A 14229-nucleotide genomic window follows, 5' to 3' on the forward strand; every position below is an offset into this window, starting at 1 on the left:
GAATTATATGATAAAAAAGAAAAAGATGTGCAAGTTGAGGAGGGAATTATGGTAGCATCGAATTAGTCAGTGTTACAGGTATCGGAATCAAGCAAGTCTGCTAAAGAGGATAGCTATAATAAGTCTGATAAGAGGAAGATGGTAGATTCTTATGCAAAGGTGGAGAACCAACCGTCACAGAAAAAGAGATTCGAAAGATCGCTGAAAGAAGAGTTAGATCCCAGCAATTATATCGCCATTAATACAACAGTGGAGGATATCTTAAGGAGGGTGGGGAAAGAACCTTATTTCCAGCATCCGATTCACAAGCTTAGAGAAATATCAGATAAACCTCTCTGCAATTTCCACAAGGTAAAGAATCATGAAACAAATAAGTGTTTACAACTGATCAGAGAAGTGGACAGATTAATGAGAGATGGGAAGCTTCGCAAGTTCAGAGCAGATGCTCAGCCAAAAGTAACAACTATGTTGAATGATAAGCCTTTAGGAGTTATCAATATGATTTACAAAGGATTTATCCCACAGAAAAAGATTATAAGGGATGAAATCCGAAAGATATCGACAGTAAGGGAGGTGCTAGAGGTGAACATAGAGCCGATACCAGTGAACCCATCATTAGTAGCAGCAAGCATACCTGGAGCTATTATGTTTGTTCCCGATGATTTGTCGAAGGTGATGTTACCTCATGATAATGCATTGTTAATAACATTAAGGATATCTGGATATGATGCGCAAAAAATATTGGTGGATTGCGGAAGTTCGGTTAATATTCTGTTTTGGAAAGAATATATAGGTATCAGATTTGATGAGTCGCATCTGAAGGAACCGCAGTTTAATTTGTATGGCTTCAATGGAACTTCAACTAAACCAGCTGGAGAAAAAAAATTGCCAGTAAGGGCAGGTCCATAGACAATAATGACTAAGTTTATAGTTATCAAGCATCACTTGGATCATAATGCTATATTGGGAAGAAAATGGATACATGCTATGAGAGCGGTTCCTAGTACCTTTTATCGGGTTATCGATTTCCGACTATTTTTTGGACCACATGAAAGTGATAATAAAGTAAAATTATAGTTTTACTCTGAATAAACGATGAAATTCAAACGCAAGCAAAACTAAATTGAACTATACTCGGTTGTTTATCAAAGATTTCTACTCTCGATACTATTGAAATAGAGTTGGAATAGAAGATTTGTTCCACTCTTAGTTCTTTAGAATTCGGGTTTCCTAAGATTATCAATCCTACCAAAGTCAATGAGAGTTTTATGAAAATTATACTACGATGCAACTTATACTCAAATACTAACTATGACAATTCAATTACGGAGATACTAAATTGATACTATGATAAGGAATTAGGGGGGGATTGATTCCACCTTAACTCGACTTAATTTACTAACGAAGAATCGTTGTAATCCGAATTGAACTGCTTTGCGATAACAATTGGTTCTTCCTAATCCCTAGTTGTTCATGATAATCTCTACCAACTAACATCTAGCATGTGAAACAATCAAACCCATTCTCATGGTGAACTAATCGTTTTCTAGAATGGAATGGAAATCACGACTATTCTACGCTAACACAAATGAAGCTTCATCAATGCTTCTTCAACCCCCTCTAATGGAGGTTTAGCCTAGAATCATTATGCTATCATTTCTCAATGAAATTAAACAAGACATGGTATAAAGATTCTAACTTTACTTGTTTGAATTCAAATGGAAACTCCTCATGCAAGAATTGATTGAAACTAATAATGACAAATAACTAAATCTATGAATTGAAACTAAATACTTAATGGAAAATAAAACTAAATTATCAAGAACTAATTAACTTTATTGATCTAATGAAGAAATAACAATTGATTCAGAATACTCAATTAAACAAGATAATAGAAACTAATTAATTAATGTAAAAACTAGATCTAGATCTAAAATTATGTTCTAATGGCTACTTGCTACCTAACTAATTTCTTTCTTAAGAGTTAAGTCTTGTGTGTTGAAATGGAGGAGACCAGATCCACATTTTCGTGCATGGGCTGAGGAGCCATGTTTTGGGCGGAAAATCGAGCCCAAAACCCAATTTTGTAGTCCACATAGGCCTTTTTGGGTTAGATTTGACTTCCATAGACCTTTCGTCCACTTTTGCTCCTCTGATTGGATCAAGGCTTAGACCATTAGAAAGCTCTTTCCAAGCCGGTCGTTTTGACATAAGGTAGGCCCAATTCAAGGCCTAAGTCCAAAGATCTGGTCTTCTAAGTTCATTGACTTTTTTGTGCACCTGCTTTTTTTTGCGCGTTGACTTTGACTTTTCAGCTTTTGACCGGGCTTGACAAAGGCTTTTTCTCCTTGAATATTGGCCTTTAATCATAGAACTTCTTAGCAACCAACCCTTGCTCCTTTATCTCGCCAAAGTGGCATATTTTGACATAATTGACTCAATGCCCGAAATACATAAAAGCACATAATCAGCATTAACTCTTATTTATTACTCACATAATTGGTCTAAACGTATTATTGTTAAGGGGTTAAAACTAAAGTTTTGGGTTCTTATCAAACCACCCCAAAACAGCATTTTGCTTGTCCTCAAGCAAATAAGAGAAATAAAATAAGTGACCAAAAATGGAGTTCTAATTACTCTCATTTCGCTGAGTGCGATTGCATTGACCATATACAACAAGGCCTTAAACCACTAGGAATTCCCTAGTGGACGAGTTATAGCCTCGTGAGAGTTTTCCAGTGAAGGTACTCACAAACTTCATCTATACTACAACGACTAAGAAATAAAACTATTGTTTTCTTATTTATGCTCCCAATTATCTATATATCTCACTTAAGAATGAATCTGAGAATAATCAAGTCTAAACCTAAGCTAATATATGCATAATAATCAATCATTTATGAATAAACATATATACAATGAGTAATACTATAAAATGCCTAGCAGGTCTGTTTATGAAAACTTGGAATAATGTCGTTAAGTGGGTCCTCACATAAATGTCAAGACAAAAACTACTCTGATTTTTCCACTCAAGTTTCGCTACTCCAGTGTGCTGTGGGCACACTTTACCTTACAATCTCAATGACACACAAGGAAGCCGGAGTCGATCAAACACATTTGCCACTTACTATCACACTAACCTATTCCTAATTGAGCTAGAGGTCTTTATTAGGTGTTGCGGGGATTAGGAGATGGTTTAAGAAGGAAGGAAATGGATATTCAAAAAGGACAAGTCTGAGATAATAGAGTCTTCATATTATGTAACTAGAGAAAACCTTGTTTCTTACTTTTGCTTCTACACTTTGTTTCCATCCTTAGCCATATTTTTCTTTTTCTTTGGCTTTTGACTCCTTTGATTCTATTTTTGGAGTTCTAACTCTTTATTTTTTTTTTATTCTTTTATTATTTTTTATTTGGATGGAAACTTTCTTTTTTTATTTGAAGCGACTAACAAATTCTTGATTTCAAAGGTCTTTCTCTTTTCTATTCTTCATCTTTATTCTCAAACTCATTTAAAGAATAGGTAGGCTAATTTTTTATTTTTATTTTGTTTTGTTACAGGTTAAAGGATTTGCGGTTATGAAAGGCTAAAGAAAGGCTCAGAGGGGCGACTAGCGGAAAATAATTTCATAAGGGTTGAATTTCTGGCTATATCGATCCAAAGAGGGCCTAAATTCTCGCTGAGGATATGGTATAGTGATCAAGCAAGTGGACGTGTGATTTCTCTATCAGGATTTTACTTCTCCCTTGTGTCATTTATCAAATGTTTCAATCATATAAGGCTTTAGGCTATATTCTCACAGGATTTGTAGAATAAGTACTCTAGCCTAGATTTCAGAAATTTACTGCTAACAATCATAGATACTCATGTAATATATTTATAGATAGATGCAAAGATTATTACCTACATATTAACCTAAGTTTCCAAAAATTATTCTAATGCAAAAGCTACGTGAGACTTCTAGATTATTAAGAGCATAGAGAAAGAAAACAATACCAATATTCCTAAGTGTATAGCAAACTTTTTATTTTTATTTTTAAAATTTTGTTTTTTTTTAAAAATTTTAACTAGAAAACAAATGCATATTATACATATCTATATCCTAACAGATGCCTTAATTACACGTGTTTCTATGCCCACCCCCAAACAAGAAGCATGCTTTGTCTTCAAAGTATTTAAATAAAAAGGGTAGAAATATATTATGGAAACGCGTAAAATTCTAGAACATCTGCAAAACAAGGTTATAACATACTAATATAGAAAATAAAAACTGATGAAACTCTATAAGAGTTCCACCCGTTATGGGGTTAATAAGAAATAAATTGCTTGGGACATAAGCAGACACTAACTGAAACTAAAAACTTACCTTATCTCCCGCTTAATCGTCCTCCTCCTCTTCATCCTCTTTAAAGAGATGAGGTTCCTTCGTGTCCTGCCATGCCATGATAACTTGCCAAGTCCGTCGCCGTATGTCATCAACACGTGCTAACCTGTCGAGTGTTACTATGTCTGATGGGGTGTAAGGAGCAACCAACTGAGGTTGCACTTGCCATCCCGGCCAAGTCATAACTTCGAAATGAGTTTAACCACCCAATTGGTGGGTCTCATGACTTCAACCCTTTTCCAATCCGTGAACTGGGTACAAAATTCAGGTAAACAACCGCGCATGATGCGGCAAACCAAAACAGGCATAAGAAGATACTTATGCCTCATGCTATGGGCTCTCTTAAGACTAGACACTAATACTCGGGGAATGTCATAGCGGCGACGTCCCTCAGCTAAAGCAAGGAAAATGTCACCAGCGGTACTATTTGCAGAAGTAAACTGCCACTCCCCTAAAATATTCATCATAATGAATAACATGGTTGTGCCAACATTCAGGGATAGGCTACCAAGGGCTATGCTATATCGCCCTTGGTCCATTACTCGAAACACCCCTCCCCCATAATTCTCATGAAAGTATGTATAGTCATAGAGGTAGGCATTATCGGTCATATATCCCCACGTGTGCATAGGGTCAGGCAAGGGCAATCCCGAAACTAACGCTACCAAAGACTTACAGAAATCAAGTGGCATGTCATCGATTACGATGGAGAATTTTTGCTCTCCATCTTGGTTATAATAGAAATTGATATGGTCATAGAAATAAGCAGTTAGCTGAGGTGAATATGAGTTGTCATCACTTACTAGTAGATGGCGCCATCCTAACTGCAAGATCCTGTCGCGGAACCAATGTCCATAAGACTCGCTTCCCAACAAGTCTTCGAAAGATTGTTTAGGTATGATTGTAGGAGATGTCATCACAAAACTACCCTCTGGAACAGTTGCAAACGATCTTGGAACAACCTACAAAAAATTGGATTTTTTTTTGTGCCCACGGGGGTCAGGGCACGGGGTGCGCTCAACTGAAGCCTTGTATGGGCGCGAGTCGCGCTCCGGAGAATTTTGGACTTACAGTGTTTTGGGCGCGGGTCGTGCTCAACCTATGCTTGGGTATTACCGGGTCGCTCAAGAAGAGAAAAATGGAATTCGGTGTTTTTGGGCGCATGTGGCACTCAGGTTTGGGCTTGGTAGTATGGTTCGGGTTCGCTTAGGTAAACCGGATGACCGGCAGTGTTATGCAGCATGGCAGTGGCTCATTTTCCTTGGCAGCGCTTCGAGTCTTGAGTCTTTGAAGTTAGAAGGAAAAAGAAGGAAAACTTGGGAGTGAAAGGTGAGAGATGAATGTGAGAGATGTGAGTTTTGTGTGGAGAATGAATGAAGTTTATATAGGTTTGAGTTTCCAAAGCGAATTGGGAAGTTTTCAAAAGTTTTAAAGGCAATTGCCGAAAACAACAATTTCGAAAACCGGAAACGGAAACAACCCATATTCTTGATTCTAATACAAACCTAATATCTCTTAGACTGAATTTAGAATAGTAACTTCTAAACTCTTATAGATATCATCTGACCACCACATCTAATCATAGGCATACCAATATCGGCAATATTCTCAACCCTCACTCTAGAACAACTTCTAAAATGGAGGATCATATAACAAATCATGCTAGAATAAATAATACCACCCCCAAACAATTCGGGAAGGTGGGATTAACAATAAGAACAACGCACAATTTGAAAAGAACCACATTATATTAAAATTGAAATTCAAACAATATTTAACTACCAAATTCAAATTTAACTACGGAATTAAATTTTTTAACATCCGAACTAATAAAAGCAAATAAAACAACTAAATAACATCAACTCATAATATAAAGAAAAGAACGCTGCCTGGTTGTGGATGGCACATGGGAAGGAGATGACTCACGAGCTCTCCGATGGGCGAGCCATCCGCCCTTCGGGCGATGACGCTTCGTGCCTCACAGACGCCTCCTCAGAAGAAGAACCCCCGTGGGGTGGGTAGTGGTCAAGCATATTTGCTCGGAACTTCCGCTGAGCTTCCATCTCGGCCTTCATCTCTTCCCAACGCACATCCTCGCGCTGGGCACGAGTCTCGAAGTTGCGATGGATGGTAACTTGCCGAGTCCGGAGATCTTCGCAAATAGTATTGAGAGAATGCATGCCACGATGAAGCACCAACATGCGTTCTGCATCCGACCTACACCTCTCCAAGGCATCGGCATCAAAACATGCCGTGTCCTCCTCATCCTCCGAGTCAGTCTCTTCCCCTACCCAGTCATCAGGCAACCTCCAAACCTTTTGAACACAGTCCGTATATGCTACGACATTCGTATGCATCTTAATCATAGTACGCTCAGTTTTAGGAGTTGCTCTCAAATTCATCATGATCTTTGCCACCAATACGGGGAGAGGTGCAATACTCTTCCCAACTCCCCTAATCATATTAATCAAAAACTCCAGAATATAGAATCCATACTTCTGCTCCTAGAGTATCCAAAGAACGTGAAGACAGTTCAGACTGATGTCACTTACCTTCTCTTTTCCCATGACATTCCTACCAATCCACTGAGCTACAACCAGCTGGTTGGTTCGCAGTGACGACTGGCGAACACAATGCGAACTCGCATTGTAGTTTCCTTCCACAACCGTCGCATTCATCAAAGGCTTGATCCCACCAAATTGGGATTCCTGTAACGTGGCGTCGAGATGGCGTCTAGGCAGAATGCCTAAAATCTCAGCCAACAACCTCCTAGATACTTCTCTCCTAGTCCCGACCACCTTAACAAAAATTCTATTCCCCTCCATCTCCCTCTTCTTATAGAATTGTTCCACCAAATCGGAGTGATAGAAATCCTCTGTCGAGTACCACAACCTACTCCAATCCCTCCTAATCATCTCATCACCGTAAAACGGCACGAAGCAGTCGGCCATAAACACTTGTTCCGGCAAAATTCTCCGTCTTTGAGCCATTAAAAGTTTTGAACTGATTTGAGGGTTTGTATAAGGTGTAGGAAACAATGTGAAACAACCTCACTAAAAAAAATGATTGTGGTGGCAGCGGCAGTTCCAATTTTTGATTTTTTTTTAATGTTTTGATGGTTGAAATTAATAGAGACGGTGGTGAGGATGGTTTGGAGAAGATTTGGGTTTGGATTGAACTTTTGGCGTGGGTGTAGTTAGGTTTTTTATTATTTTTATTATTTTTTAATTTTGGTTTATAGGGTTTGAAGCTTTGTTAATGGCAGTGGTGAAAAGTGAAACGCGCTATCCGTTTTGGTATGGAAGATGGAGACGACGTCGTGGCGTAAGGTATGCGAGATTGGGCCCAAGCCCAATTAAATTTTTCGAAATTTGTCGATTTTTCTGCGCAACTTCAAACTAAAAATGCCGCTTCGTTACCGGTCCGATTTTTGCGAATGAGATATGAAAATGATCAGGAGAGAATTTCCAATCTAATGATCCATAAAACACTCAATTCCAACTGTGGGTGACATATAAGAAGATGGAAAAAGCCTCAAAGTGTGTGCATGACGTAAGTTATGCGAATGAATGAAATCTAAATTCATAGATAATGTCAACCCGAATTGAAATACGATTAAACGGCCTAAGCAATACAAATGGAAAGTTGAACAATCTAGGATATAAAAATGAACACCCCACCCCTAAACAAATTTTAGACAACAGAGTTTAGAAAATTTGTTTTAAAAGTGGGTCTTTTAAAGTCAGATTCCCGAGACCTCCTAAATTACTATGTTTGTGATTTTAATTGTTTTTATTTTTTTTTATGAAAAAGATTTAATATAAGAAAAACAAGAAAGCAATAAATGTATAATTCACACCGTAGAGGAACATGACTCAAAAACCGAGAAAACATGCAAGAGTGGAAAACGTGAATTATGTTAAACGTGGACTTAGGATCCGGTACTTACAACCACACACTCCATAGGGAGGGCCTGGTTACCTAAATGGTGCACTTAACAATATATGGAAAATGAAAGGAAGTACACCAAGGAAAATGTCAGTCCTCATAGATAGGGTCCTGTAAAAGGACTTCCTCTACATTAGGGGACAATAGCTCGTGAAAATGTTTCAACCGTTGGCCATTGACTTGAAAGGTACTGTTGTTCTTGGGATTTACCAAGGTGATTCCCCGTGAGGGGTGACTTCAGTAACCAGAAAAGGACCAGACCAACGGGTTTTTAATTTCCCTGGAAAAATATAGACGGGAGTTGTAAAGCAAAACCTTTTGACCTACCACAAACTCTTTGCACAAGATTTGCTTATCATGAACACGTTTCATGTTAGCTTTATAATCCTTCGCGAGATCATAAGAATCGCTACGGATTTCTTCAAGCTCATTCAATTGCAACTTAAGCTTTGACACTGCCTCATCAAAATTGAAGTTAAGGCTTTTTATAGCCCACATAGCACGGTGCTCCATTTAACCGGGAAAATGACAAGGTTTTCCAAATACAAGTTTAAAGGGAGACATACCTATAGGAGTTTTGAAAGCAGTCCTATATGCCCATAAGGCATCAGATGAACGCTTTGACCAGTCTTTCCTATCAGGATTTACAGTTGCTTCTAAGATCTTTTCGATTTCCTTATTAGAAACTTCTACTTGTCCGCTAGTTTGTGGATGATACGGAGTTGCTACCTTATGTGTAACTCCATACTTTTTCACTAGAGATGCAACAACTCGCACATTTGCAAAAATGTGTTCCACCATCACTAATGATGGCTTTGGGAATGCCAAATTGACGAAAATGTATTCCTTAACAAAAACACAACCTGTCTTATGGTCATTGCTATGGCAAGCCATGGCCTCTATCCATTTAGACGTGAGTCGGCGACAACTAGAATATATATAAAACCGTGGGAAACTGGAAAGGACCCATGAAATCAATGCCCCATACGCCAAAAATTTCTACCACCATGATTGGATTTAATGACATCATATTACGCTTCTCGATTAACTTTAAGTTGTTGGTAACGAACACATCGCCTTGCAATGCATTTGGGCATCTTTAAAGAGAGTAGGCCAATAAAACCCACATTGAAGAATTTTAGCACCTATTTTTTTACCACTAAAATGGCCACCACACTCTTTGTCATGGTAGAATGAGAGAACCTCATTATATTCCCATTGGGGAATACAACGACGAATAATCTGATCCGCACAATACTTAAAAAGGTAGGGCTAATCCCAGTAGTATAGCTTAACTCTGGCCAAGAACTTCTTACGTTCATTTCTTGACCAATCATAAGGAATAACATCAGACGCTAAATAATTCACAATGTCAGCATACCATGGTGCAGAAAAAATAGCATACAGATACTCATCAGGAAAAGAGTCCGGTATGGGCTCAGAATTACTATCATCATCGTTTGTAAGTTTAGATAAGTGGTCGGCAACTACGTTTTCGACCCCTCTTTTGTCCTTTATTTCTAATGTGAACTCTTGCAGGAGAAGAATCCATCGGATTAATCTCTGCTTAACATCCTTCTTTGCAAGAAGGTACCTAAGGGCTGCATGGTCCGTGTAAACTAGAGTCTTAGAACCAACCAAATAAGGACAAAACTTATCTAAAGCATAAGCGACGCTGACTAAAAATTCTTTTAGGTAGTTGTATAATTCCTTTGAGCATCGTTTAAAGTTTTACTACCATAATAAATAACAGTGGACTTATTATCTAGTTTCTGTCCCAAGACAACACCAACTGCATAATCACTAGCATCACACATGAGTTCGAAAGGTTTAAACCAATTGGGAAGTGTATAATGAGGGTAGATGTTAAAGGCGACTTTTAAAGTTTCAAAAGCACTGTTTTTACAATTAAAATTAAAATCAAAGATGGCATCCTTTAAAAGCAGATTAGTTAAAGGCCTAGCTATTTTCTAAAATCTTTGATAAAACGCCTATAAAACCTCGATGGCCTAGAAAGGCTCTAATATCCGCGAACTTTCCGTGGTATAGGTAGAAGTCGCTATCTTATCTAGTTTGGCCTTATCTACTTTGGATGCCATCACTAGATACAATGTGACATAACATTATTCCCTTTTTTCACCATGAAATGACACTTTTCCCGATTCAAAACCGGACTCTTTCTTCACACGCGTGTCAAAACCTTAGATAGGTTAGACAGTAAATCGATGAAAAGAGTCTCCATAGATAGAAAAATCATCCATGAATACTTCCATGAGCGTTATACCATGTCATAAATATATGGAGCATACACCACCGGAAGGTACCGGGAGCATTACAAAGGCCAAAAACGCGTTTATAGGCATTATGTTCCAAAAGAACATGTGAAAGTAGTCTTTTCTTGGTCATCAATATCAATAATAATTTAGAAATAGCCATAGTAGCCATCCAAAAATAGTAAAAAACATGACCGACTAGGCGTTCAAGCATCTGATCTATAAAGGGTCAAGGAAAATGATCCTTTCGTGTCATGGCATTTAAACGTCTGTAATCAATACAGATCCTCCATTTCATAGGACCATGCGTGGCAACATATTCACCCTTGGCATTATGACACTCGCTCCTTTTGTGTGTGAGATGTGGTATATGGATGATGTAGATAGATGATGGTCGATTGAACAAATAGAAAGCGTATCAAAACCTAATTATCCCTCAATAAGTAAAAGGATGAGTAGGGTATCGTTCCACTTTTAAGTGTATGTTTATATGAAGGACAGGACTGGAAAAGGGGGTTTGAGGGATTAAAAACTATGATTATAGATATTGTAGATTCTAAACTAAACTAAACTAAACTAACTAAACTTATACTAAAGCTAAGAATTGGAAATAGGGAGAGAATATGAGAGAGATAGATTCAAGAGATTCAAATCCACCAATGCTTTTGATTCAATGACCTTTTGCTTCATGTTGTTCTCCAAGTAGACTACATAATCGGGCAATCAAGCAAGTGTTGATGCCTTTTTGGGTGAAACATCGTTAAACAATTAACTCTACTTAAGGTTGTTCCTATGTTCATGTTACTAGTATCTTCTTTCCTTTTATGTGAGCTTGGGCGGCTATTCAATGAATCACCATTTTAAGGCAAACACAAGGAATACTTCCCTTACTCTAAAAACACTACACAATTAGAAGAAAAGTAGAGAATAATAGTATAATATTCAATTACAATAAATAAAACTCTATTATAGCATTATATTCAATTGCAATAAATAAAAAAGCATGTTACTAGCAAATATTCAATTGCAATAAATAAAACCCTAAACTAGCATGATGATATTCAATTGTAATAAATAAAACCTTAATCTATACTTCCATCCCCACGGTGTGGGCAATGGAACTAATAACTAAAAACATAAAGAACTAACCCTGATTGAAGAACACCATGAACCGGAAGAATCATTAAACCTTAAACATCGGCTTCATCTCCTCCCTTGAAGGAGAAGATTAGCCTTCCATATAGAAAGAAGAACATGAAGAGCGAGAAGAAGAAGAGTTGAAGAACATAAGACTAGAAAGACTAATTTATTAAGACTACCTAGTTAAAACCGATCTTTTATTATTAATCTCTCGCCTCCAAGTTCCGGAGATAAGAATATAAGTGAATTGGCACAATTACATGAGGCACTTAGGTCCTCTATTTATAGGGGTTACAATGAGCTCTAGAAGCATTCCAAATCGTCATTTGTTTCCTAATACAAATAGACTTATTCCAGAGTCCGACTTCGTCTCCAAAACTGAGAAGGAATTGGCTACAGTGTCGATTCATGCTTCTGGACGCATTATTCATGTGTCCCAGACTTAATCAATGCATCCGGACACTCGATCCATCGTCCCGGACTTGATCAATCGTCCGGGCGCTTTCGATCCAGGCCCCGACGATAAGCCTATTTTCTCTCTTCTGCTCTATCCTTCTATCCTCTTTTGCGGGCTTTGGTCCAAGCAACGAATTCTTTGGCCTTGGGCTTCCAAATAGACTTTAAAATAGGTCCAAGTCGCATCTTTACTAGCTCCAATTTCTTGGCCTTCTCCATGATTGTCCATGGGCCTCCCATGTGATCCTTAATGCTCCGAATTGCTTCGTTTTACCCCATTTTCTCTAATATTCTACAAAACTCTCTTTTTCACCTGTAGAATCTTAAAACATAACTTACAAACACTATTAGTCTACTAAGATGGCTAAACAAGAGGCATAATCGAGGGTTAAATTGCACTTTTTGAGCACTTATCACAACTCCCAACTAGCATTTTGCTAGTCTCTTAGCAAATAAGATAAAAAATAGATAAGTGATCAAAATTACATCCTAAAAACAAAAATAAAATCCTAACTCACTTTTGCAGGCATCGCGATTGCATTTACCATATGCAACAAGGCTTTAAACCTTTAAGTTCCCCAAAAAGGACGAGTTATAGTCTCGTGAGGGTTTTCAGGTGATATACCCACAAAATCAATCAATAGCATGTTCAAGAATGAATAGTATTTTCGAGAGAGAGAAATTCCTTACCCACTTAGTGCTTACTCCAACAGACGGTCTCCATTGCTAACTACATTGCTGCAAAGACTCATAGATTATGATGGGAGATAGTAAAAATTGACAAAATTCTCAATCAAGGCTTATGTTTGTACTTAGTCAATCTCTTATACTCTCCTATTCAAGAAATGGAATCCCTAGTTTACCTTTAGGCAGATAATCTCGACTTTCAATCCTCACGGTCATACTCAACAAAGAATCTCTCGAGGAAGATGGTATACTAGTTTACCTCATGTATGTGGGGAAAAGAATAATGCATACGAACATCCCACATATTACCTTGAAAAACAGACTTCTGAACGAAAGTAGTCTCATAGAAAGAATGTCAATCACATATGAAGTGTCGGGTCCTTCACTTTAGCATCTTCACGAAAGTAGTCTCATAGAAAGAATGTCAATCACATATGAAGACCTGATATCAGCAGAAATGATGGTATTTGGCATATTGTCAAAAGTCTTGGTATCAAAAATAGTGGCCGATACCAGGCATATAAAGTCCTAGTATCATCAGCAATGGTGCTATTAGGCATATCGTCAAGAATCTTGGTATCAAAGGCGATGACTGATACCAGGCATATCAACAGCAAAAATGCGGCATCAGATACCATATTAATGATAAAGGTGCGTGGTTTAAATTTTTAATTTTTGCGACAGTTGCATGTATTGAAAGGTTTTCATATTTAAAAAGGTGCATGTCCCAAGGATAAAGTAGAGTGCAATAAGAGTGTCAAAATATAAATGATAATAGTTGATTCTTAGCAGGTTGTTGTCAAAGATAGATACATAGCATAAAAGCGACTGAAAAACGAAAGATAAAATTAGTTTTCATCTTCATCATCATCTTCATTTTCATCCTCATCATCATGTTCATCTTCATTCTCATCATCATCGTCTTCTCTATCAGTGGAAGATCCATTATTGTTATAGTCATAACAATAAGGATCTCGGAGCCACTCATCATCGTTTTCTTCTTCTTCATTTTCTTCATTTTCTTTTTCTTCATTTTCATTTTCTTCTTCTTCTTCTGCTTTATTTTTTTCTTCTTCATCAGAGTACTCCGTGGTTGGGTAATCTGACCAATCGAGCCACTTTGGAAGAACCATTAAAATGGCAAGAATAGTAAGATAGAGGGAGAAATGATACATGTTTTTATGTTTTTACGTTTGAACGTGTTTCAGTAGAATAGTTTGTAAAAAGTAAGTTAAAACATAATGTGCAAAATTGGTTTTTATACAAGTAAAAAGATGGTAAAAACGAGGAAAATAAATGGTATTTAGCATAAAAACAAGAAAAGGTAAGGGAGATTAGTA

General features: G+C 37.5%; 1 protein-coding gene across 1 annotated transcript; it reads left to right on the forward strand.

The window, feature by feature from the left end:
• The first annotated feature begins 138 nt into the window (after nt 1–138).
• On the forward strand, nt 139–909 carry LOC147506936 (uncharacterized). The gene has a single exon (XM_086605862.1). It carries the CDS (start codon nt 139–141, stop codon nt 907–909), a length of 771 nt encoding a protein of 256 aa, XP_086461988.1.
• The last annotated feature ends 13320 nt before the right edge of the window (nt 910–14229 follow it).

The sequence above is a fragment of the Coptis chinensis genome, chromosome 4 (genome assembly GCF_015680905.1).
Source record: "Coptis chinensis isolate HL-2020 chromosome 4, ASM1568090v1, whole genome shotgun sequence".
NCBI classification, from domain to species: domain Eukaryota; kingdom Viridiplantae; phylum Streptophyta; class Magnoliopsida; order Ranunculales; family Ranunculaceae; genus Coptis; species Coptis chinensis.

Bases quoted from the DNA above. Each gene is read 5' to 3' on its own strand.
- LOC147506936 (XM_086605862.1), top strand. From the start codon at position 139: ATGGTAGATTCTTATGCAAAGGTGGAGAACCAACCGTCACAGAAAAAG.